Source organism: Saccopteryx leptura, chromosome 8 (genome assembly GCF_036850995.1).
Source record: "Saccopteryx leptura isolate mSacLep1 chromosome 8, mSacLep1_pri_phased_curated, whole genome shotgun sequence".
Classification (NCBI taxonomy): Eukaryota; Metazoa; Chordata; class Mammalia; order Chiroptera; family Emballonuridae; genus Saccopteryx; species Saccopteryx leptura.
The window spans coordinates 72,202,908-72,228,678 of record NC_089510.1 but is presented as its reverse complement, the minus strand read 5'-3'; the positions used below and the strand labels follow the sequence as shown (position 1 = coordinate 72,228,678).

Below are 25,771 nucleotides of genomic sequence, written 5' to 3'. Positions count from 1 at the left end.
TCGTGCCAAGTCCTCAACTCCTTCTCTCCACCACATCTTTCTTGGTGAGCCCAGCCTCACTTTGAAAGGCCAGTATATTTGGCTTGGAGTTTGTTAGCTACTGGGGCGTGGAGAAAATGATTATCAGGACCGAGATTCAGGGATAAACCCCCATTTATTAGGTTTGCTGTTTTACTTTGTTTTTAAACTTTGAAGATACTTTAGTTTCTTGACCCAACCCTGAGATGGATGAAGACACCAGGGAGAAAGCGCAGCCAGGCGTGAAGGAGCTGAGATATAGACAGAACCGTACCGCTCCACCACTCAACCGGCAGATAAACGCTGCCAGACTGTGGGTCCTCATCCATGGCCCAGCTGCTATGTGGGTTGCTGAAAGGTGTTGAAACCACAAGTACAACTTGACACCATTGAGCCCATGGTGATTGTCAATAATCTGTGAATTAGGTGCAGAGATTGTCAACTGTAGATCATAACAGTTTCTTAAGGACTCATTACAGCCTATCGTGTCAATGATCTTCAAATTAAGGGGGGGGGGGGAGGAGTGGGGACAGCCTACAAAAAGGGAAGAAGGGTTGGAGGGGAGATAAAAGTCAGAGCCCCAGCTCGCAAAGAGCCTTTAAAGATTATCAGGCTAGCGATCTGAGAATTCTATTGGGATGGGTTTGGAAGCCCAACTCTATTTGAGCCAGAGTTGGAAGGGGGGGCGGCGCTAGGGGGTGAGCAGAAGTGGGCCCCTGGGAAGGCAGACTTCTCAGACATTTCTTTTGAGGCCAGAAGAGCTTTTGGGAGAGGGCTCCAGATGTCAATGGGAGGCCCTGAGGATGCCAGCCCGCCCAGGATGGATGTACACTTTGATTTTGAGTACTTTCTAGGGTGAGCCACAGCTGCAAATCTTTGAAAAAAGAAAGTGGGTAATAGTTTTATATAGGGCTGATGGTGATTGTAGGGTGATTTTTTTTTCAATGACTAGCTTTCAGCTTTTCATGTAAACAGGTAAAAGACTTTCTCCCTTTTGCTTTGATACTATTCCTATCCCTTAAGCAGATCCAATTTATTTCCCCAACTTACTTTTTGAGGTCCCAAACACCTCTGCCCTCTGAGATAGTTGAGTTTTACCACTTTATGTGAGTTTTTATTATGTCCAATTATACTGCTCACAAAAATTAGGGGATATTTTATAGCTTCATATTAATTTTGAAATATCCTCTAATTTTTGTGAGCAGTATATATACTTCTACAAAAGAAAACTAAATTCCTATTGCTGCAGCTTGGAAGGGGCCAGGACAGGGGAAACACGGTCTCCCTGCTTGGTGGGTGTCGGCGCAGTGATTGTGCAGCCTGACGCTCATTGGGGTGGCATTCATGCGTCATTTAGGTTTCTTTTCCCCACAAAAGTTGTGGTCACAACTAAATGAAATAATCACAGTTGGAGAATTTAAAACAATCTTCTTTTTTCTAAAATGAGGGTGACAGTTTTAGTCACTGGGTAATTAGGATTCTGAGGAAGCCCCTTTCCTTTGGTATGATTAATTGTACAAGATGGTGTGGTCAGTCAGGGAGATATGGATTTAGACTTCCAAGCAATGACTTAGAGATGTGAACCAGCCCATGGTTTTGTTGGGCCAGTTGTAGTTCCTGGTGATCTATTTGCCAGGTTTTTAATTCCCTTTTCCTAATTTTTAAAATAAAAATAATAGGGTTTTCTTTCTTTTTCTTTTTCTTTTTAATGCAGCTGAAAAGCACTGGTGACAGTTCTTTAAATGTTTAGGTTGTCTTTTTATTTAAAAGGAATTTCTATTTTAAATAATTAGATCGTTTAATGGGTATGTTGTTTTTCCCCCTGGACAACTGTAGAGCACAAACAAAACTTTATGTTAAAATTACTTGGTAATTCAGAAATGAAATGAAATTGTGAAGTATAAATCACTTTTTCCAGAAAATATTTCAGCTGGAATATATGTAGGATGGACATATATATGTAATGTTATAAGCAATATGATGGTTATTATATATAGCCCTGTAGACATACATAAGTGATTATAATATATTATTTTTATTGCTATAACTTAAAAATGGAAATGTATTTAATTTTCTAACTACTGAATTCTTTTTAAAATGTGTTTATTTCATCAGTGGAGATTAGATGAGAGAGAATGGGTATAAAAAGGAGCTGAATGCAGAATAGCTCTGCATTCCTTAGGTTTCAAGGGTCCTTACAGCTCTTGAGTGAAATTATTTGGTGAAATTGGGTCTGGACTGACATAACATTTGTTATCCCCTTGTTCATTTGTTATGTGTAATACCACTTCTAGAAATTAAAGGCAAGGTGCTGAAGGGACAGACAACCAGAAAAAAATATGATTGAGCAATTTTAAATTGCCAGTCTACTATGCATCCATATGCCTATCTATGCCTTAGTAAATAAAGAGGGACAGAGGTATATACTTGTCTTTGTATCACCTAGAAATACTTATTACAGTTCCCATCAATAACCCTTCACACTTCCAAAATCTGACAAGTTTGGCAATGGGAAGAAAACAAAGGAAATGTAGATGAAAGAGTTTCTATCATTTTGAAAATTGCTCTATAAAAATTGAATTGTCCCCTCTAGGATTTCCTGGGAGGGATCCTTTACAGTTATCTAAAGCAAATGTAGTTTGATCACAGTACAATTCTATTCTAATTTTTGCTCTTACTTTTCAACTTTCTTTTTTCAGCATATGTCTTTTTTTTTTTTTTTTTAATAAGTGATGCTTTCTTAAGGAAAAGAAATCCTCTAATATTCTGGAAGTCTTGTGGCATGCTCCAATTTGGAGTGACTGAAGTGTTTTGCGATTTAGTTTGGAAAAGGAAACATTTTAAAAATTGGCTTATACCACTCTTCTTACTCTGTAATTTTCAGTTTTCTTGTGTTAGGGAATAAATATCAATAAAATCTCATCTTACAAAATTGCCCCAGCGTTGTCCTAAACATTAGAATTTTCCTTTATTTTTGGCTTTCAAATCAGGAAATTTTCTTGACTTGCTGTACTTCTCTCTTTTTAGTTGTAATTGCCTCTGGCGTATCACATTGGTATGCTCTCTCTCACTGTAGTATGGTCATTGCTGTGGTCGGTTTCAGGGGAGGTAGCTGAAAGGTTAGGATCTGGAGGAAACGTGAAAAAAAGGGAAGAAAAAAAAACCTTTCATTTGGCCAAATCTGGCTTCTAATACATTTAACTACTTCCAGAATTAGAAAGCCTTTCTGTACATTTTCTTCTATTTTTTTTTTCTCTGTTTTTCCTTATGTAATGAAATTAAAACTTTTGGAGCCCACAGTTGACATTTTTCAGAAAATTGAGTTATCAAGGCAGTAATTATTTCACGGGGAGATAAAACTCTCATAGACCTAACTGTCAAATAGGGCCCTTTTCAGATTTTAATTACAAAATAAAATTAGTCTGCTCTTCCTCAGAATGGTTTGTGAGTGGTTAAACAGAGCTTTCCCCCAATACTGGTGGTCGTCGTCAAACTCTGCTAATTAGCAATGCTGAGAAATTCCAGTTAACAAGGACATTCTCCAAGACTCTGCAGGTTCCCTGCCGTTTGCCTTCATTTCCATAAGAAGATTAAGAGAGGAGGGGAACACACTCAAATGCAGATGCAGAAAAGAAGCGTTTTTTTAACAAGCATCATAATAGTAAGATGCTTGGCTAGTTCTCACCTAATTACTGCAAGTTAAACCTCTATTTGCCACTAAGGAGAAAAAATAAGTCTACAGTCCCCTATCCACAAAATTGTTAGTTGGCTTTAGATATAATACTTCAGAAGGGATGAAGGGAGTTTAGGAGAAAAATATCAGTGCAAAAGATTTTTAAATAAAATTGAGCTACACTTAATCAGTCAAGGACATTTGGCTGGGGCCTGTAGTAGAACAAACAAAATCAAATGAGAATATCCCAGGAATTAGGCATTTTTATTCTTAATTTCTAATCTGGCTCTTAAAGTGTGCCGTTTTTTGCTGCCCATGGAAAGGAGATGTCACAGTCTCTTTATTAAGCACTTTCAGTTTTCATAAATTGTGCCAATGGCAACACGTAAAATTTTTGGAGGGTAAAGCACCCTCTTCCAAGTCTTATTTAGATTCCCTAGTAGTCAATGGTACATTGTTATTAGTACTGTGGCCATCTGTTATAAACCTAAAACAGTACTGCTTCTATCATCTATTGTGATTGTTATAGTTATTATTATATTTAAGGGCCAGTGATGATGCTGGATTGAAATAGAGTGGCTGGTGATGTGATTTTTTAAATGCATATGCTCTAAAAAAAAATCTAATGAGAACATTTTTTCTGCTATCACCATCTTCTTAATCTTATTTTCATAGTACGTTATTATGCATAAACACTAGACACAGTTAGTTTATTGCCTTGATAAGTACAACAGGCTTAATTAAAATAAAGCTGTAAATAAATGCAACCACTGATAACACAATTGTAATATATTTCCATAGCTTATTATATGATAAAAGCAATTAACAAAAGACCTAGCCAGCCCCTTTAACCTCTTAAATGAATTATTATACAGTTCAGGCACAAACATATGCATCTGAGAATGTATAAAAGCTTTTATTATATCATCCCAAGGAAAAATTTGTGCTTCTTACTACTACTCCTTGAGAAAGATTAAAAACATTTGCTTCTATAACCATCTGTTATTAATATTTATTTTAATACATATATTCCACCACTATTCATACCAACCCTTTGGTTTTATCTTCAAACTTATTTATCTATAGCTTACTCCCTCCCTCGTCTTTGGAATAATGCTACTAAGCACAGACCAATGCATACACAGCCATAAAGTGAATGTTTGGCTTACCTTTCGTGGCATCAACAATCATAATTCATTCATATGTTGAAACTCATTATTTGTACCTCTTTTACCCATGGTTTAACCTCTCACTTATCGCGAGGTTATATATGTACATTTCTAGTTAAGCAAATTAAATCTGATTCATATGATTTGGTTTTATAGCTTATATAATATGTTAACTTTTCTTTTGTTTAGATTACGTGTAATTAATTTGATTTCCTCCCATCTCCCTAATGTTCTTTGCTTTATTTCCAAACACCTTCTTTTAAAGGTAAAAACTAGTCTTGGAAAAGCGAATCTACCAGTAGGGGGCGCACCAGCCACGTCCCTGAAACCAAGACGCACTGAAAAGCCAGTGGCCGCCTTCTCCAGATCCACGCAACCTTTTCTCCTTCCTAGTCTTCATGTCCGTGATTAGTTTAACATTACACCTCGAATAAACAGAAGACATTGCTTTATTTTTGAAGAGTGACATACATGTGCGTTTCGAGAAGGCAGTCTCTTCCTTACCAGGGTTCCCAAGAACTAAAACCATAACTTAAGCGGAAAAGGAGAAGCTCCGGGATAGTAGTTGGGGGGGGGGGGGGGGGGATGTGCTGGGGTTTGACTGTAAATAATTTGTTAAGAAAGTTTGCTGCAGGATTATTTTTCTCGACTTTTCTGTCTTTCCAGTGAGCATACTTATCTTGAGTTTGCCTAGAACAGAAAAGCTTAGTAAGCAGGGATTGAAGAAGTTGGAGTGGGGGTGATGACGGTTATGGGAAGGTTAGTAAGGAACAAAACAGTGCAAAGTTTTGTAAAGATAATAAATGGAACGTGGCCGACAGATACTATTCAGTACATTTTCTTAGGGTGAGTAAGGGTGTATCAGGGGAGGAGGGGGCGGAGAGAGTGTTACAGAATAAAGAAAATAAGTAACCCTGATGGTTTAAGCCCTTTATAAAAAAGAAATGGCATCAGGTTTTTTTTTCCTCTCGCCCCCCCCCTCCTTTGTAGTCAAGTGCATTTTAGCTACAAAGATCCCAACAAGAGAGTGGAAGGAAACTTAGACGGGGCTTTGTTTGACTCCGTGTAGCGACAACAAGAGAAACAAAACTACCTATTTGTAACGGACGTGCTGCCATTGCTCTCCGCATTGAGCGCCTACCTATTGAAATCTTTACGTCCAGACAATGGGAGAGCGGCTAAAATTACCCTCTTGGGTCCTGGGCAGGCAGGATTTCTGAGCCCCTACCCCCGCCCCCAGCCCATCCTCCTCCAGCCCGGGCCTTGCTGGGCTCCCCCGTTCCCCAGTCCTGGTCGCTTTCTTCCCTCTTGCATTGCCTGCACCTGTGCCTGGTGAACACCACCCAACATTTCAGGCCTAGAGTCCCCTCCGAGCGCAGCCCCAAACCCGGGCAAACCGGGGCAATGAAGTCCCTGGAGGGAATGCCAGGACTGGTGCTGCTTGAGTCCTGGGAACTCTGCGTGGGAGGGAGTTTGTGAGTGCGGCCCAAATGCCCCCTACATACAGTGCCACGGCGTGCCAGGAAGTTGAGCTAACGCTCCCCCATAGCCTGCACTTTCTGAACGTCCTTCGGCTGAGCTCTTTCATCCCCCAGCCTCCTTTTGAAACTGGCACAACTAAAATCCTTCTTTGGGAGAGGCTCAGCAGGAATATGGGGAGAGGACGAGCATCCCCTTTACACCGACTGAATGGAGAAAAGCCTTGTGGGAGATGTGGCTGGGTGTAAGCGGACAAACTGTGGTTTCCTACGCCTGAGCTGAGTAGGGCAGGGAAGAGTGTGGTTGCAGCAGCTTACCCGGGGCCTGTCTGGCCTCAGCTCTGGACTCGGCCTTACAGTCCAAACAGGGTTTGTTTTTAAAACTGAGCAAACTATGTGGAAGCTAGGCGGGTTTCGAGGACAGAGCACTCGGCTTCCTAACTTCTTGTCGGGACAGGGTGAGGAGAGGGTGAGGGGGAGTAGGCACCTGTGGAGAAAGAGGGGCAAGGGGAAGAGCAAGGGTAGGGAGAGGAAGCACTAGAGAGGCTGCAGTTGGGGGGAAATGTGTGGAGGAGCCAAAGAACAATAACACACTAACAAAAGTATTGCCTGTTTCCTGAAATACTAGGATAGTCGCCCTGAATCACTCACTCTGCCCTGACCCCCCCCCACACACACACACACCTTTAGTGGCTTCCCGCGCCCCTTCCTCATTTCAGCAGCCCGCAACAAAAAGTAAATCAGCATTAAGTTTAAAGGAAAAAATCGCAGGCTTAGTGCTGTTTATCCACTTCCTTCGAAAAGGCGTGTGGTGTGACCTGTTGCTGCGAGAGGGGATACAAAGGTTTCTCAGTGGCTGGCAAGCCGGCTGTGAGAGCCGCCTCCCCCTCCCTGCTTCCCCCTCTTCCCCCTGCTTCCCCCGTGCGGCCCGCGGCGCGGCAAGCCCCGCCCCCTTTCATGCAAAACCCGGCGGCGAGGCTGGGCTCGAGTGAGGAGCCGCCGCACGCTGATTGGTCGCTGGAAACCCATTTATTCCCTGACAGCCCCCGTCACATGGATGGTTGTCTATTAACTTGTTCAAAAAAGTATCAGGAGTTGTCAAGGCAGAGAAGAGTGTTTGCAAAAGGGGGAAAGTAGTTTGCTGCCTCTTTAAGACTAGGACTGAGAGAAAGAAGAGGAGAGAGAAAGAAAGGGAGAGAAGTTTGAGCCCCAGGCTTAAGCCTTTCCAAAAAATAATAATAACAATCATCGGCGGCGGCAGGATCGGCCAGAAGAGGAGGGAAGCGTTGTTGTTGTTTTTTTTTTTTTTTTATCCTGATTCCAGTTTGCCTCTCTCTCTCTCTTTTCTTCCCCCAAATTATTCTTCGTCTGATTTTCCTCGAGGAGCCCTGCGCTCCCGACACCCCGCCCGCCTCCCCTCCTCCTCTCCCCCCGCCCGCGGGCCCCCAAAGTCCCGGCCGGGCCGAGGGTCGGCGGCCGCCGGCGGGCCGGGCCCGCGCACAGCGCCCGCATGTACAACATGATGGAGACGGAGCTGAAGCCGCCGGGCCCACAGCAAACTTCGGGGGGCGGCGGCGGCGGCGGCGGCAACTCCACCGCCGCGGCGGCAGCGGGCGGCAACCAGAAGAACAGCCCGGACCGCGTCAAGCGGCCCATGAACGCCTTCATGGTGTGGTCCCGCGGGCAGCGGCGCAAGATGGCCCAAGAGAACCCCAAGATGCATAACTCGGAGATCAGCAAGCGCCTGGGCGCCGAGTGGAAACTTTTGTCGGAGACGGAAAAGCGGCCCTTCATTGACGAGGCCAAGCGGCTGCGAGCGCTTCATATGAAGGAGCACCCGGATTATAAATACCGGCCCCGGCGGAAAACCAAGACGCTCATGAAGAAGGATAAGTACACGCTGCCCGGCGGGCTGCTGGCCCCGGGCGGCAACAGCATGGCAAGTGGGGTCGGGGTGGGCGCCGGCCTCGGAGCGGGCGTGAACCAGCGCATGGACACCTACGCGCACATGAACGGCTGGAGCAACGGCAGCTACAGCATGATGCAGGACCAGCTGGGCTACCCGCAGCACCCGGGCCTCAACGCGCACGGCGCCGCGCAGATGCAGCCCATGCACCGCTACGACGTGAGCGCCCTGCAGTACAACTCCATGACCAGCTCGCAGACCTACATGAACGGCTCGCCCACCTACAGTATGTCCTACTCGCAGCAGGGCACCCCTGGCATGGCGCTTGGCTCCATGGGCTCGGTGGTTAAGTCCGAGGCCAGCTCCAGCCCCCCTGTGGTTACCTCTTCCTCCCACTCCAGGGCGCCATGCCAGGCCGGGGACCTCCGGGACATGATCAGCATGTACCTCCCCGGCGCCGAGGTGCCGGAGCCCGCCGCCCCCAGCAGACTGCACATGTCCCAGCACTACCAGAGCGGCCCCGTGCCCGGCACGGCCATTAACGGCACACTGCCCCTCTCGCACATGTGAGGGCCGGACAGTGAACTGGAGGCGGCGGCGGCGGGCGGGGGGAGGGGGGGATTTTCAAAGAAAAACGAGGCAATTGGAGAGGAAGAAACAGCATGGAGAAAAACCTGGTACGCTCAAAACAAACAAAAAAGTCATCACCCACAGCAAATGACATCTGTCTGCAAAAAAGAATACCAATTCCATCTACAATCAAAAAACAAAAAAACCCCGCGATGCTGACAAGAAAACTTTTATGAGAGATCCTGGACTTCTTTTTGGGGGACTATTTTTGTACAGAACAAAACGGGTGGGTGGGTGGGGAGGGCGAGGGAATGGACCTTGTATAGATCTGGAGGAAAGAAAACTACGCAAAACTTTTTAAAACTTCTAGTGATACGGTAGGAGCTTTGCAGAATGTTTGCAAAAGTCTTTACCAATAATATTTAGAGCTAGTCTCCAAGCGACGAAAAAAATGTTTTAATATTTGCGAGCAACTTTTGTACAGTATTTATCGAGATAAACATGGCAATCAAAATGTCCATTGTTTATAAGCTGAGAATTTGCCAATATTTTTCAAGGAAAGGCTTCTTGCTGAATTTTGATTCTGCAGCTGAAATTTAGGACAGTTGCAGACGTGGAAAGAAGAAAATTGTTCAGATTTGGACATTTTAATTGTTTAAACATTGTACAAAAGGAAAAAACTAGGATAAGTACTGGTAAAAGTATCTCCGTGGTCTTTAAAGGGACAAAAGTTTTAGATTGTACTAAAAATTTTTTAACTTACTGTTCAAAGCAAAAATGGCCATGCAGGTTGACATCACTGGTAATTTATAATCGCTTTTGTTTCCCAGCTTTCCATTTTGTTCAGATAAAAAAATGAAACTACTGTGTTTGAAATATTTTCTTATGGTTTGTAATATTCCTGTAAATTTCTTGTGATATTTTAAGGTTCCTCCCTTTATTTTCCGTAGTTGTATTTTAAAGATTCGGCTCTGTATTACTTGAATCAGTCTGCCGAGAATCCATGTATATATTTGAACTAATACCATCCTTATAACAGGTACATTTTCAACTTAAGTTTTTACTCCATTATGCACAGTTTGAGATAAATAAATTTTGGAAATATGGACACTGAAATTATTCTGAGTCTTTCATTTATTTGGATAACACTGATTATACATAACTCCTCGGGGAATATGCTGTGCCCAGCCAGGAAAGAAAAACACCTAAAACCGTGGTGTTCTATTCCAGTAGCATGTGCGAATGTTAACAGCAACAAATAAATGGCTGGATGATTGAGTAAGTACTCGAAAAATTGAAATGCTTATATCATTTCTAAAATAGAAACTAGAGACATATATTGTAAATCCACCCCCTCCTTTCCTAAGCAGCATGAATAAGCATGATGGGGACTTAAACTGATTTACACCACTTGTTGCCAAAAAAAGGAGTCAATTCTGAAATTTTTCAGGTAGCTTAGCAGATGGGATATTGATCCAGATCAGAACCAGGATGGCTGGTTTAGTTTTCGTTTTCTTGACAGGACAATGGCCCTTTGGACACCCGGTTATAGGGGGAAATGATGCTTTTTGTATCGGAATAATTGCAAACTAGACATGCAAAGTGCTCGTCTGCTGGGTGGGTGTTTGGATTACTCCAGCCCTGCTATTTGTGTGAGAGGAAACAAGTGGTTTGCTTTCTTTGTTACTTCATAAACTTTCTTCTCTACATTTTCCTGTTTAGGGGCGAGGGAAAGCGAAGAGAGTCTTGCAAAACTCCCTGACTTATCACGGCTATTATTATATTATTATCATTTATTTTCTTTTTTCCTCTCTCTCCCCCCACGAATTCCATTTCTTAAATTGGCAGCGCGGGTCCAAGCCTGTAGCCCCAAATCGGATAATCTCTGCAGCTGATAACAAGCAAAAGAGAAGCCAGGCAACAGCCATATTAAAGAAGAAAAAATCAACTCTGAGGTAGATATTTTACTTTGTCCGGTCTAATCACATTTGGAGATTATTATGCTTTTGATTTGTTAACCATGTTTTACTACAGTAGTAGAGGGGGAGGAGGAGGGGTGGAGAAACAAGATTGGATTTGTTGTTTTCTTTTGCCTTAAGAAAGGTAAGCAAAGGCTATAGTTGCCCTCAGTGGGAGCGGAAAAGTTGGGGAATCGAGTGTCTTTGTAGTAGCGATGTTTCTGCATCACAACTGATTCGCGCTTTGGCGCAGCCGGTGAATCTTGTAAAACCAACGCAGGGACTTTTCTTCCTTATTTACTGCTTACCTCGCTCATCTTCCCCCACCGAAGGGGACCAGGAACCAAGAGTCAGGCATTCTTAAGAGCATGGTTTGCTTCTCACAATTTCAAGGGCTTGTTGTGTCAACTTGCTACAACTTTGGAGAACTTGAAATCCGGCAGCGCCTTCCAACCTTGAGCAAAGTACCGGCTGCAGCCGCTAAATTAGCTCATCCAGATGATTTGCATCTTCTCGTTTTCCAAGAAAGTATTTTTTACTCGTGGTGTTGTTAATGTTAGTTCTGGGCTCGTTTGGGGATATCCTCTATGTTCTATATTTTGATCTCAGGTGGCTTGCTTTATTTTTAGTGTATATTGGTTTTTATTCCTTTCCTATGACCATTTTTAGGATATATTGCACTAGGGGAAAAAATTATGCCAGTTCACAATTCTAAGCCAGGCATGCCCCCCCCCCCTAATTAATGCAGAGACTCTAAAAGAATTTCCCCCGGCCTGGCCAGCCATTGTAATGCATATACGGATTATTCACGTGGTAATGAGCACTTTCGACAGTTCTTGCTCACACATACGAATAAAAGAAACTTTGAATAAAGATCCAAATGATCTTGCTGGGGGGTGGGGAGGATATTCCCGGATTTTGAGACAATCAACTAACTATATGAAGTGTATATTTTTTGAAAAATAGGTAAAAATTAGAAATATGAATTTGGGTTTAGTGTAATTGAATTGCACTAACCTCCCTTTAAAAAAATAATAAAAATAGCCCACAGAATCAAACTAAAAAAAGCAACAACTTTTTGGCAAAATATTCAGGTTTAAATATTTTGCAAAAGGAAAGAGAGCAAAGTTTGGGAAGTTAAACTAGTTTTGAATGGTTGTCACTGTAGAAAACAAAAATTTCCATTCCCCTTCCTATTCCTCCATATCTCCTAACCAAATGAAAGCCAAAATATTTTATTTGGAAATATAAATTGTTTCTGATAAACTACATTTTTTAAAAAAAATGATACGTTTTATTGTTCATTTGATTGAGTTAAATTTTTCTCCAAGATGTATATAGTTTTATAACGAATAATATTAAATATACAATGTTTTAATTATAACATGATTTCCAAGAAGGGGATAAATGCTTAAATTTTACAGATGGTTATCCCCCAGTGCTGAAATTAGTTGTTGAATGTTCATTTCAGTTCCTTCCTTGGGATATTATTCTGCTCACTAAAATAATTTAATTTACAGTCTAAGGTGTTGAATTTAATGTTTTGTTAACCTATACACCGAATAGAAATGTGTAGAAGGATGAGATTACACTGTGTTCCCTCTTTGATTTTTTTCTCTCCCCCAACCCCCTCCATACTTTAAATAAAGAGTGTTAAAATATTTTGCTGAGCTGTAGTAGATTAGCAAGGTTTCTTGCCAATACTGGGAAGCTGGTATTACAGACGGTCCCAGGGGGAAATGGCTCACATTAACCACTAAATGAATATTTGACAAGGGCTCATTCGGAGGTATTATTACTATAAACGTGTCCCTACTGGACTTTTCAAGGGTCAAAGAGCAACACTTCAATTAATTATTTAGTCTGCTAGTAGATTTGGTTGTAATAGCTGTACTTATTTCTAGAACCAACACATTCTTACACTAGGAAATCTCAGGAGAATCTTCTCCAATCAGCAATGCCCTGGATACACGCAGAGCCCTGGTATTCTAAAGCTGACTTTTTTTTATAAAACCTTTTCTTGGGCTGGGGGAGGGGGATATCATCTCTTTCACTATTTTACTTACTAGTTTTGTTTTAAAAGAAAAAAAAAATACCAAGAACATAACTGATCTTAATTTCTGCATGTCTGGAAAGGTCTGGTGGGTCCTTGCAATTGAGAGAGGGGAGGGGATTTATTTATAACCTTTGCCTTCCTTAAGTGGAGATGTCACAGGATTTCAGAGACTCAGGCAGGGTCTGAATTTAGAAAGGATACACATTTCTGTTTACCAATAAAATTCAGGTTTTCAACTAGAAGGCTGAGTATTCTGGGTCCTAGTAGTCTTAAAGTAAATTGGGGTACAGGTAGTCCTTCCTCCCCTTCTTCCCACCTATTGGTCTGAACACTTCCAGGTGTAGTGGGGAGGGGGTGACTTCCATTTTTGCGTGTCATAAGTTTCCTTGCGGCCCTAGGTTAAATAGTAACGCAATGATTTGAGAGTAAGATTCCTTAACAATAATATAAAGTGAATGAATAAGAGATAAGCTGAAGTGGGTGAGGGAATGAGAAGCAGTAGTTACCAACCCAATTCATTCAGCTTTTCAGAACTTTTGTTGTGGGAACTCCATTGACAGGTTTTGAGCTGCCAGTTTTCTCACATTAAAAAGAACTGATCAGCGCCTCAGGGAGAGAAGAAATACTGCTTAACTGCATAGTGATGGGGTCTTCATTTAGAACCACTACAAGAAGAAAATTAAACAGTGCCTTGTGTGCACAAGGTTTACTTTTCACCTGCTAACACTTTATACCTAACTGCTCTGAGATTGAAGTTTGACTGTGATTTGTCACCTGCTAGTTGGCACTGTTTGTTTGTTTATTTGTTTATTTATTTATATTTACCTGTTGTAATTAAAAGAACTTTTTATATCCCCACTGCCCTTTATTTCTTGCTCTTGAGAAAATTTTTTGAAACAAACCCTCATATTTGGCTTTGTGGGAAGTTTTCCTTTACCATAAACTTGAGCAAAGACTTGAGTTAACATTCTCCAGTACTCTTCCCCAACCCACCCCCCTGCCCATTATTGCATTAAAACAATTTGCATCTCACTGTTTTTCATGCTACCCCCCCCTTTTTTTTTTTTTTTTTTTTTGCTTTCAAAGCAAAGGCTGCTGCTTTTCAGGACAGCCAATAGTGAAGCTAGGGATGGGGTTTGATTTATTGCTTTGCTTTGGTTTCTTTTTTGACTAATGTTGGAAGGTGGCCGGGTGGATTTCCTTTGGGATCTGTCTATGCAGTGGATCTTAAAGACAGTGAGAGAAACTCTTAACCTTTACTGTGAAAAATATGGATAAAGTTCAAAGGGACACAGCCTCCGGAGTTCTAGAGTGAGCAACTGTGGAAGGAACTTTCCAAAGATTGAGAAATTGCCCAAGCCAGGGAATTGGTTTGGCGTCTTTCATAGTTATTTTCTATTAAAACATTTCCTGGAAACATGACCTCTGATATCACCCAAGGAGACTTATAACCTCTCTCCCTTTTCACGATGCTGTCCACTTACAATTCTTGTTTTCAGTTTTTGTTTTGCTTTCTGTGGCCTTTAGGAAATAATGGACTTGACTTTCTTATTTTAACTAAGAGACTTCTCTTTGGGAAGGGTGGATTACTGAAACAAGGCCAAGATTTCCCAGGGCACAGAGCCCTCTTTCTGTATGCAGGTCTAGATGGCTTTTATTTTATATTTTTAGTGTGACGTTTTTTAATTTCTGGACTCCATTTCTCTCAAAAGCAAATAGAACATCCTTTCTGGACGAAAAGATGTTTGCTGCCTTGGGGCTTTGGATTTGAGATGCTTGCTCTACTTTGCAAAGAAGTGTCAGGTGATTTAAATGCTCCAAGGAGTCATTTGTTTTATTGCTCTTCTTTCTGCCTGCATGTAGAGAATGCAGTGTGCTCTATTAGTAAAAATTTTGGCTCTCTGAACTATCACTGGCCTCCCTCTCTGGGCTTCGGCGCAGGGTGCAGGGTGTGACACGGGCAGTGAGCGCACGGGCTTCCGGCCAGCCCGAGGGAATGCACGGTGCCCAGCGCCCGGAGCGATGCTCCGGCAGCTGGAAGCTGAAACCGGCTAGCACCGGGCCAGGGTCCTGGTGTCACGCAGCCCTAACCAAGGCCCCCACACGGCTCCCTGGGAAAGGTGTTCCCGTGGGGTTTAAGTTCCCTCCGCTGGGGTCCTGCCAAAACGACGCGATTTCTTCTCTCCACTCTGGCGGGTCCCGCGTCCTGCGAGTCTGGAAGGTCACCCGAGGTGCTGTGGGCCCGTACCCCTCCAGAGGTCCCCACCTCCAGGACTCCGGCCCCACTCTCCTGCACGTTGACCTCGTGAACCTGAAGGCGGTTCTAAGACCCAAACTTCCCAAAGCGCAGGGTTGTCTGATGATGTAAGTCCTGCCCTCCTCTTGCCTTTCACCCCAGGCTTTTACTTCTGAGAGCTTGTCCTTGTTTGGAGCCGAGGCTCAGCAGTAGCAGTCTAGCTCCTAGTCCTCCCTGACGCCAGCGGCTGTGGATGGCGTGTCTGTGGGAAGCCAGGGGGCTGTCTGGGCTCCCTGGAATATCGGACCCTTCCAGGATCAGAGCAAGTAGGGACGGGAGAATGCAGACCCTTCGCTCTCCCGTTTGAAAAACAGGGATAGTATGTATTTACGTTGCAGAAGATGAGTGTAAAGCCACTGCCCCCTCCCCCCCAAAAAAGGTGACAGTCGTTACTTTTCTTACTGTTTAATATAGTTAGGTGATAGGGAAGGCGAGAGATTCTCATTTGAGACACCAGAGATCAATCCAAAAATTTGGGCCCTTCTCTACTTTCTAGTCTTGGGGAGTGTTCTCCCTGGTTTGGGGTTTGCGTAGGAAGTTATCCTGCAAACTTGCATCCCTGGGCATCTTCCTGAAGGGAGGGATGCCGCCATTCCAGGCAGAAGCAGCCCCCACCCGCCGAAAGCAGAAAAATAATTACTGTATTAAAAGGAATGGTGAATTCTTCTTATCGCTGGTGGCCAGGCCAGAAGCAGAACTGCGCCCCCACCCCCACCGCCTGACGTCACGTGCAGGGCCTCGGGGATAAAGTGATTCGTTTGAGTGTTCCAGAAAGGGCAATCCGAACACTTGCAGGGCAAGGCCAGCGGAGCCGGTCTCTATCCCCACTACCCAACCCCAGCTTAGGAGGCTGCGGAGGCTCTTTCCCCAGAGCGTAACCAAACACAGAGCTTCAGTGCACGTACATTCACGCACGCAGCCCCCCACACCATGGTGCCTGAGCTCGGAGGCAGGCCCTTCTTCCCTGTATAGATTTAAAGTTATTTGATTTGCTAGCTAGAGTTTGTTGTCAGGTCTGAAGGAGTTGTTTTTAGTTTGTTTTGTTTTGAGCCGCTGAACAAATCACACTAAAAGCCTTTACAAAGTACACCGTAGCTTGATTTTATTTGGCCCTAGATAAGTTTCAGTGGTGAATTAAGAATTGGACTTCCAAGAGCTTTCCGGTTCTGATATGGAGTCACAGTTAAGACGAATGCGTCCAGCTCCGTCCATTTTTATTTTCCCTTTCCCCATCTAATAAGTTGTATAACTAGCTCTCTATATGTATTAGACTTGAGAAAATATTGCTGAGAGAACTCCTTGGAACCAGGATTTAAGCTTTAGATAAGGAAGACATTTGGTCCATGTTCTCTGTAAATTAGAATTATTTGTGGGTTTAGAGCACCTCGCCATTTCTAGCAGATGCACTTCCCAAGTTTTCTTTACAAATCAATTTAATTCACTGAATACCCCTTTCCAGTGGGAGGGGTCCTGGGAACTAGGCCTTATGTTCTAGGATCTAACAGACTAGTAATTTGCTGAGAAGAAGCCAGTAGTTCACATGCAGTCAATTTAGTATCAGCTCATAGCTGGGTTATTCCATAACTTTACAGTTTAGTAAGTCTGAGATTCTAAGTGGGAAACCTGTGTTCTCTTGCTGAAAGCCTTCTTCCCTTTCTTTGTTTTCCCCTTCCTACCACCTCTGAGGAAAATATCTTAAAACCAGGTTTTCCTTGTGAGAATTTGTTTACCTCAACTTCTATTAAACTAGACTAACACTCTCTCATCAGCTTTCTAAACACTCTCATCTGTTTTGTGAAATGGTGCAAAGACATCTTGGAATCTAAGGTGACAAAATAAACCTGAGCATATGGAGGAAGACTTGGTTGTTAGGAAATTTATTTCAATGTTTAGTTCACACTTCAACCTCCTTTCCTCCCTTACCACCGTCTCTTGCTTTGCTCACTGCCCGCCCAGACACTCTTGGGTACCCCACCTCTATTAGCAAGCTGTTTCACCAGCATAAATTATGAATGCGTTTCAAGCCGCCCCTTCTGATAAGATAAATCGGGGCTTTTCTCTCTTACATGTTTCTGCTTTCATCCCCATTGAAACTCTTCCCTGAGCCACACCGCAGTGGCTCTACAAACTTACTATCTCTGTGTAAACTATGGAAGTATGTTTTCAATAGGAAAAAAGTCAGGTAATTTTTTTCAAGAACTCTTACAAGTTAAAGATACAAAATATTTCATGGTTAGCTTCCAAATTAGCTGCATATAAAGTATTTTAAGATTTTTTTTTTTTTTTTTTTGGGCTGTCATGGCTGGCAATACTCATTTTGTATGTGTGTGTTGGTTTGAAAAGCAGGAAGAAATGTAATGAATTGAGTGCTGTCAGAGATGTCTTCTGTTTGAACAATCTGCGATGGGCTGAATGGCAGGGACTCCCTCATCCAGTGCAGGTGCAGTAGAGCTGGGGAAGGGGGGAGGGGGCTCCCTCTGTTCAGTCAAAAAGCACCATTCTCCACAATAGACCACACACTGACAGCCAGCGTGACATCAACTCACACTTTCATACCCCCCCTCCATAGTTCTGAGTTCACAAAGTGGCCATACAGTAGCCTTGGTTAGGTTTCTTTAATGAACATTTTGTGGCTCCTATGACCAACATTAAAATCAGCTGAGGTCTGGGAGAAACAACTTGATTGTTGATCGTGAGTTCCAAATCAAATTGTATAGCTATAGATTAAAGTGAATCTGTTCTCTCCACTCTCTCCCAATAGCAGTGCCCACAACAGACTCCAGATGATCTGAAACTCTGAGTTAAAAGTTCTTCTAAGACTTACTTGGGGCCCAAAGCACTATTTTCTCATGTCCCGAGAGAGGCCAAACAGAGAAAGAGAGAAGGAACAAATTCGTGAATTTATTTAAACTTAAAAGGACCTCCAGTATTTTATTATGCTGTGTGAGAGGGTTAATCCCGTAAATGAACAGACATTAATCTTGTGGAGTGGGGTCTGCCCCGTTCTGAATTGGTTTTACTGGGGAGAGGGGTGGGAGATAGGGAAGGGGGTTAGGAAAGGGGTTTTAGAAGTCCACAAAGATGTCACCGCATTTTGGCTGCCCTATGGCTGCAAGAGCCGCACTTTCCAAAGATTTCATTTTACATTTGTTTAAACTCCGACTTTGGTGCCTCTTTTTTAAAATGGAATTATTCAAAGGAGGGAACACTATCAGACTATTCTAGGCCATCCCTTCGCCCTCCCCTACAATGCCGCTGCCCCCACCTGGCTCCTGCTCCTCTTCGTCCCCACCCTCTTCGCCACTTCGTCTAGGATCTGAACCTTTGGGAGAAAGGGAGGAGCGAGGAGAGGGCAGTGCGGGCAAGGACGGTTCCCCCAGCGCTGGCCGGCGCGGGGCCACGGCCCTGCGGCCACTGCCCGGTTTCCCTCTGTGCCGACACTTGCCGGAGCATCGTGCCCATGAAAATTACTCCCTGTTTGCTTATTTAAAAAACAACAACATGTAACCATATACGTTTTTCATCACGGCAACAAAAATACCAACTTTATAGCCCTTGAAGAGAAACCTCATTTTTTTTTTTATCATTCGCCTAAATATTGTTCAGCGGGTGGGGGGTGGGATAGGGTGACTTCGCAGGGCAGCGGCGACAGCATTGATCCTGTACCCTCCTAGGAGGCATGGAGTCGGGGGCTGGCGGGGCACGGGGCAAGTGGGTTTGATGTGTAGGCCGAATAAGGGCCAAGTTCTTTAAAACCTCAAATAACACTGCAAGAGATGGATCTCACCCCGCTCCGTGCAGCCCTCTGCTTGTGGTGAATTGCCGGGTGGCCTGCCTTAAGTATTCCTGCGGCGCCTACTAAAGTCTGGGCCTCGGACGAGAGGCGTCTCCCTCCCCTCGACCCACTGCCAGCCGCTACTTGATAGCTGCCGCCGTCTTCCGGCAGGTACACACCCACAATTAATCTTTCTTATTAAAGCCTCCATTCTGTACCCAAGGGGCGACTCAAACCTATTTAGATTTCCTTGGTTGGCTGCACAAATTTAAGTGGGCAAAGAGTTATAAACCTAATAACAGAGGGCGAGGGAGAGTGATTTGAGTAGAGAAAACGGAAGATTTCACGAGGGGTGTGAGCATGCTGCGGGCCTTTCCCACCCCGGTCACCGCGTCGGGACGCACGCCAGCCTCTGGGAAACGCAGTGTGCCCTCCGTGCGCACCGCGCGCCACCTCCACGCACACACCTGCTCCCTGCCCTCCGTGCACACGGCGCGCCACCTCCACGCACACACCTGCTCCCTGCCCTCCGTGTGCACCGCGCGCCACCTCCACGCACACACCTGCTCCCTGCCCTCCGTGCACACGGCGCGCCACCTCCACGCACACACCTGCCCCCTGCACTGTCGCTCCGGGACACTTGCAGCGAGTTGGCATGCTCTGCATTTCTTGTAAACCCCTCCCAGAAAGGCGGAATTCTCTGAGCATCCAAACCAGGGAATTTCCGGGGACCTAGAGAAGGTTTGCCTTGTTTGCGATTAATTGAGAATAATTAACACTGGAGACCGTTAATCACCACTTTGCTGCTTTCTTCCTTCTTGCGGGTCCGTGGCTACTGCCTCCTGCTCCGGCGGAGCGGGTGGCTTCGCTGGTGAAAGTGAAGACGTCGTGGTAGCTGTCACCCAGTTCAGCTGTACTTTTTTAAACGCTCACATACTGTTTGATTACTAATTTGAGTTAATATGATCTTTACGGCAACATAACAGTGGATAATTGGCCTTTTTTTCTGAACAACAATGTAAATCACAATCGCTTTATTATTTAATAACGTCAAACGCTTCGTTGGATTGGCCCCGACCGAGAAGACCTTTTCTTTCTAGACAGTGTTGTGGAGGAAGAACAATGAAGATCTAATTGTGGAGATTTCATAAGTTGGCTCCCGTAAATGAACAGCTTAGATATGGAAGTTCCAGCAGATGTGGACACTATTCGCTGTGGAAATTCTACCCCCACCCTCACACATGCAGCCCAAACACTCCATTGGAGGTTTTCTGTAGAAGTGGTGGTGGTGAGTCCTCAGATCCTAGCAACCACCTAAATCTTCCAGCAGCAATTAGAGCATTTATCGGGCTTGCTTTTCAGCCCTTTATACTGCGGTTTAGCAGGGAAGCATTGAGTCCGCGCACCAAATTAGCACACCTCTCAATCCACAGCCACTGATGCGCCCCTTCGGCCACTTTGGTTGTTAGACATTGAGAGCACTGACCTGTGCTTTTTAAAGTCTTATTTTGTTTTGATTTGATTGTTAAAACGGAGTCACCAACGCAGTGTCTTGGCGTATAGATGTTTTAGGCATTTTTTTGGCAAAGGACAGGAGCCACTATTTGCAAATGCCTAGAAGAGCAGGTGAAACCTAGAGACCCCTCAAATGCAGACGGCAAAGCGCTCAGAGGGAATGTATCCCCGCTGCTCGAATTACATTAGTCCCCAAAGCCTTCTAACGGTTCTCTATCGTGGCTTTTGCTGTCTCTGGTGGACTGCTGGCTCTGGCGTCCTAAGACTTCGAGTTCTTTGCAAATCAATCTCCACCATTTGGAATTCGGGTCAAGGAGAGAGACTCCGAATCTACAGCAGGTTTTGTTTTTTGCGTGTGCCCGCCTCTCTATTTTATTCAACTTCTATTGCCTGTCAGGAGACAGAACAATTCGCTGCCCCCCTCTTCTAAGACAAACCCCTCGCTTCTAAGACAAACAGGAGGTGCGAAATGCTTCGCCTGCACACGCGCCCTTGGGGCCCTCTCCCCCACTCCTCCTCCCTCCTGCGCGGCACCAACGCCGCAGCTGCCTTCCGCCAGGGTGGAGACCCCCCCCCCCCCTTTTCTTCCCACCGCATTTTCAAACCATCACATCGACGGTTCTAGAGTCATATCCACATTTTCGGCCACCTTCCAATTTCTTTACGGTCCACACTCTTCCTTTCTGAGAACCTGAAACGTGTCAAGGGGAAGCCTTGAGGAATTAAAAGAAGGCACTGGATTTTCAAACCCTCCCCGTCCCCCCTCTGCCCCGTGAAAAGTGTGTTTTACCACAAGGAGTGCACTGGGAAACTTTCCCTAACAGGAGTTGAGCGCAGTGTTATTCTTCTCCAAGGGCCCGCTGGCCTCCCCGCCCCCGCGGGACAATGCGCGCTTTGAGGCTCGGTGGCCTGCAGGCAGCGGGAGGCTGGGGACTGGGAGGCGCTCCTCCAAGGGGCCCGCAGCTGGGGCAGCGCGGGCAGGGATCCGGGCTGGGGAGGCGGACCACGCAGGAAGCAAAACCGTAAAAGTACAATTATCCGCCCCCCAGCTCTCCACAGAGGCGGACTATGAGGACCTGGGGCCAGGGAGGCAGCAAAGTGGGATATAAGAGGTTTTCTGTTTTGTTTCTTTCCTACACCCCATCCCACCCCAAACCCAAACATTTTATTTCGACACAGAATTATGCATTCTAGATTTTCCAGTCTCCTTGTACTCACTCTTGGGCACCTGGTCCCTGGTTGATAATCTCAACCCAGGTCTTTAACGGTCAAATCGCCCCTGTCCAGTGACAGTTTCCTCAATGTCCCCCCTCCCCCCACTCCCTCATTCGAGGTGCCATGAACAGGAAAAGCTTCCTGGCCAGGCACTCTGGGACATTTTATTTTAGTCTGAGTTGGGGGGAGGGACTCCAAAGAGAACACTACTATCGCCCGCCCCTCCAGGCGCCCTCTAGGATAGGACCTTTGAGATCAGCAGAAGCCCTCAGAGGGTTACCATCTTGGTGGAAGCATTTGTGTGATGTTTTAAAGCATGTAACAAACGGAGTGTCAGGGCCACGTGCCGTGCCTTCGAAAAGCCACTGCGAGCCCTGGCTTTCCGAGCCGCGAAAGCTGGGGCCGGCGTGGAGGGGGCGCTGAAGCCACAGGCGGCGTCGGGGCCCGCGCTGCGCCGCAGGTCTGGCCGCAGCACCGAATGAAGCGAATTACGTATCTGGAGTGTGTTTGATCTGGGGCTGTATAGTCAGATTCGGCTTTGTTTGTTTGTTTGTAATCTCATATTTAGCAAGCTGCGCAAAAGAGAGAAAGAAAGGGACGTATGAGAGGACTGCGCGGTAACCACACCCCTTCCTAATGAGTAATTTCCATATGTGCGCCTCCCGCATCTAGCGCCCTCTCGTTCCTGACGCTGTGGTGCTGGTGCGTCTTGCGCAGCGCAAACGCCTCCACTCTGGATTGAAATGAAAAAGCTCGCGGTGGGACCAGAAAATTGGTCTATTGATACATTCACTCCGAGTGTTGATCTTGGCATAACCGGCAGTGGGTTATTTCTCCCCCGCCCCCAGATGGGGAGCACACGGGTTGCTGAGCTTGCGGACACCCAGGCAGGCAGCAGGCAGAAACCGACCTTCCTCCCCCTTCCCCGCCTCCAGTTGTCCAGTTTCTTTTTACGCAACTCCGGATTCTTTTTTCCTCTCCAGGTGAGGATAGTGAGGGCAGTGTCGTCATAGCAAGGGGGGAAGGGTATATAATCCCAAACGAATAAATCAAAAGTGAAAGTTTCAAACTAGACCCAGGTCCTGTTTGAGAAAAATGTAATCCTGCACTCGAGGGAGAGAGAGTACTAGTCCGAGTGTTTGTGTGTGTAAAAGAGAGGAGATGAGGAACTGGGGTTGCGAGATGGTGTCCGTGATCTGAGTCGGTTAAAAGTTGTGGCAAACACAGTGAAGTTTTGAAGGAGTACTCAGTAGAAAACTCGAGGCGGGTTTCAGCTGCTTCTAACCGGGTTTCGTGTGTGTGTGTGTGTGTGTGTGTGTGTGTGTGTGTGTTGATTCTGTTTGGGAAAATTGAAGAAACAGACTTTTACAATTACCTCCCTGTTACCTCCACTACAATACCCTCCTAACCTCGCCATGCACACTAGGGTGTGGGCTCTGGTTTGAGCTCCAAAATAGCTTGCTTGTCAGTTGCGAGCTGTAAGTATATCAAAGTGAACTGTCCCAAGTAACTCTTATCTAGAAGCTGGGAAGCTGAAGCAGCTCGCTTTAATGATGATTTGTAGCTCGGCGAGGGGCACGGACAGCAAACACCCCGCAGGTGTGTGCTGTAACACCACCATCCGGACTTGAATGTAGATTACTCTGGCGATCGTTTGATCGGCCCTTTGAAACCCTTTACAACTGCCTGTGACGAACGGCCAGTCTCAGTTTTTTCTCCAAATAATGCCTTGAGGGTAAGTCCTCCGGGCTTTTAAAGAGCTCCAGTACTTTTTTTTTTTTTTTTTTAAGGAAGAAAAAGGGAAGAAAAACGTTCGATTTTAGTTTAGACATTGTCACTGTTTTTGTTGCTAACGGGCATCATTCAAGTCCTTCAGTACTTAATGACCTTAATGACCGTTACCTTTGCTGTCTTCCCAGGAGACACACACACACACACACACACACACACACACACACACACAATGCATTAATAAAACGGAAAACAAAGTTATTGATTTCGTTTTCTTTAGTTCCAAACTGCTCTACCTGTTTATAGATGTTTATGTGGGTGTTTATTATAAACATGCATTATTATTATTAATGCCATTGCTAATCTTGTTTGAATGCCTTCTCTGTACTCTCTGAATTACAACTATTCATTTCAGTGGGAGTTTAACTTAACATTAAGGATTTCCAAAGTAAAACTGGAGTTTGGCCCCCTCCCCAACACCTTCACACCAACCCATATCACCAAAATGAAAGAGATGGTGCTGTTCAACCTTTAATATTTACTTACTGTTTACATAAGCGAAGGAAAATGAACTTTTGTCTGAAACGTGAAACAAGCAGCACTCTGATTTCATAAAACTCATAAGCTCAACAATTGCAAGAACTTATCACACTAGGGTGGGGGTGGGGTGGGAGTGCAGTTGAATTAAAGGCCCATTCCTGCCACTTCAGACTACAAAGGGTTACACATAAATAAGTGCCACATTTGCCTATTGCAAAAGTTTTCTCAGTGCCTTCTAAGTCACAACAGGGAAGGGGGGGAAACTGTCATTTATTATCCCGCTCTGGGCAGGAGCAGACCCCAGTACCAAGAGGCTCTTAGCTTTGGCCGGCAGAAGAGGGGTAGCCTTTCAACAGCAGCCCCCTTTGTTCTCCTGATCTCTTTCCCAATTTCAAGCTTCACTTGCACATCCCAAGTTTGTGTGTTAATGACGCTATTACCATCTGGCTCGCCCTACTTTCCAAAAGATATAAATCTCCTAGCTCCATTGCCCGCATTATCATTTAAGTGCCACCATAGCCAGAAGAAAAAGATGCTTTCAAGACTCCAGATTCTCTTGCACTGACTACCCCTGACATGACTCTTCCACTATATTTATAGACTACACATTGGGTGCGGGTGAGCTTCTTGATGGAACCAATTTCCCAAGAGCTGTCCCTCTAAGCAAAGGCAGACATGATTCTGAGAGAAAGGAAAGCTTCCAATGAATTTCTCCTTAGCATATGCTTGTTTTGTTTGCAGCAAGCACATAGTAAGCCCCCAAATACTTTGATGTGCTTGTGCCTTCCTTTCTGTCTCTTAGGTTTGTGAGAATCGCAGTACAACTCCCAGGCCTTCAGGGTATACCACTTTGCAAACTCTATTTTGAGGGGGTGCCTAGATTGGTCTGTGGCCGGAGGAGGCGACAGCAAGAGTGAGGGGGGATAAAAAGAGCCATGTGAGGCAACTTTGGGGAGCTAGACCAACTGAATCCCTTCCCTGACACCCTCACAGTGCAGAGCTGTGGATGTGGGGGTTACACACTGTTAGTGGTAGAGCTAAAGCAACTTCTCTCTATTGCTTCCTGAGCAACTCGTGATTGGAGTGTTTTGGGTGCAACAGCTGAGAACTACAAAAAGAGTTGGGCTGGTTTGTGAATGGGCCCACAATGACTTCATTTATCTGGCCAGGTCTGAGTGAATCAAGCAGAACAGAGTGTAAGCGTGGGCTTTCGGTTTAGGCCCCTCGCTCATTTGAACAGCTCAAACCCCTTTGGGGGCTTCTCCTGTTTGTGGCCCTAGACTGCCATATCCAGGCGCCTCTTTCTGCTCCTGATGCTCTCCCTTCCCAGTGCTGTCTTCACAGAGGTGAGGTCCGCTAAAATAAGCCAGCCTAACAGGTTGGAAGAAGAATTGGAAAGATAAACTTCCCAGGTCCCTAAGAGAAGCTTTTAAAATCATCAGGATTTGAGCAGACTTGACTTCTCTCTTAAAAAAATAATCTTGCCGGACAGAAGAAGACACCTTTAATAAAATACATCTTTTTTGAGGGAGGAAAGAAAATCACTTGTATATACAGTATTGCTAATACTTTGAGCGAAGCACAGAAGGTGCCTGAAATGGTGATTATTTGTATCACAGCCGTGTGGCTGTTTGCACGCACAGGGTACTTTTTCTTTCTTTGCCGTTCACTTTACTGCTTTTCCTTTCAAGTTCAAAGAAGATCTTGTTTAGAAATTTGAATCCCTACTTTTTCCTTTCGAGAATATTATCGAGTTGATATGAACAAACTGCAGAGGATACACCATTTAAGTAAGATGCACTTTTAATCACTGATCATTAAAATGGTTATGTTAAATATACTCAATTACATGCATGAGTTAACTCTAACAG

General features: G+C 44.8%; 1 protein-coding gene and 1 long non-coding RNA gene across 7 annotated transcripts in view; both read left to right on the top strand.

Moving 5' to 3' along the window:
• Positions 1 to 25,771, top strand: part of LOC136379855 (uncharacterized) — a 127,404-nt gene that overhangs the window by 88,087 nt on the left and 13,546 nt on the right. For all 6 annotated transcript variants that reach the window (XR_010746808.1, XR_010746809.1, XR_010746811.1 and 3 more), the window contains exon 4: positions 10,663 to 10,769. This is a non-coding gene — a long non-coding RNA (uncharacterized lncRNA). The remainder of the gene's footprint in view (positions 1 to 10,662; positions 10,770 to 25,771) is intronic.
• SOX2 (SRY-box transcription factor 2) lies at positions 7,705 to 9,095 on the top strand. Its single transcript, XM_066347582.1, has one exon. It carries the CDS (start codon positions 7,849 to 7,851, stop codon positions 8,812 to 8,814), a length of 966 nt encoding a protein of 321 aa, XP_066203679.1. The 5' UTR covers positions 7,705 to 7,848; the 3' UTR covers positions 8,815 to 9,095.

What these genes read in the sequence shown, in the direction of transcription:
- SOX2 (XM_066347582.1), top strand. Translation starts at nt 7,849, where the DNA reads ATGTACAACATGATGGAGACGGAGCTGAAGCCGCCGGGCCCACAGCAA.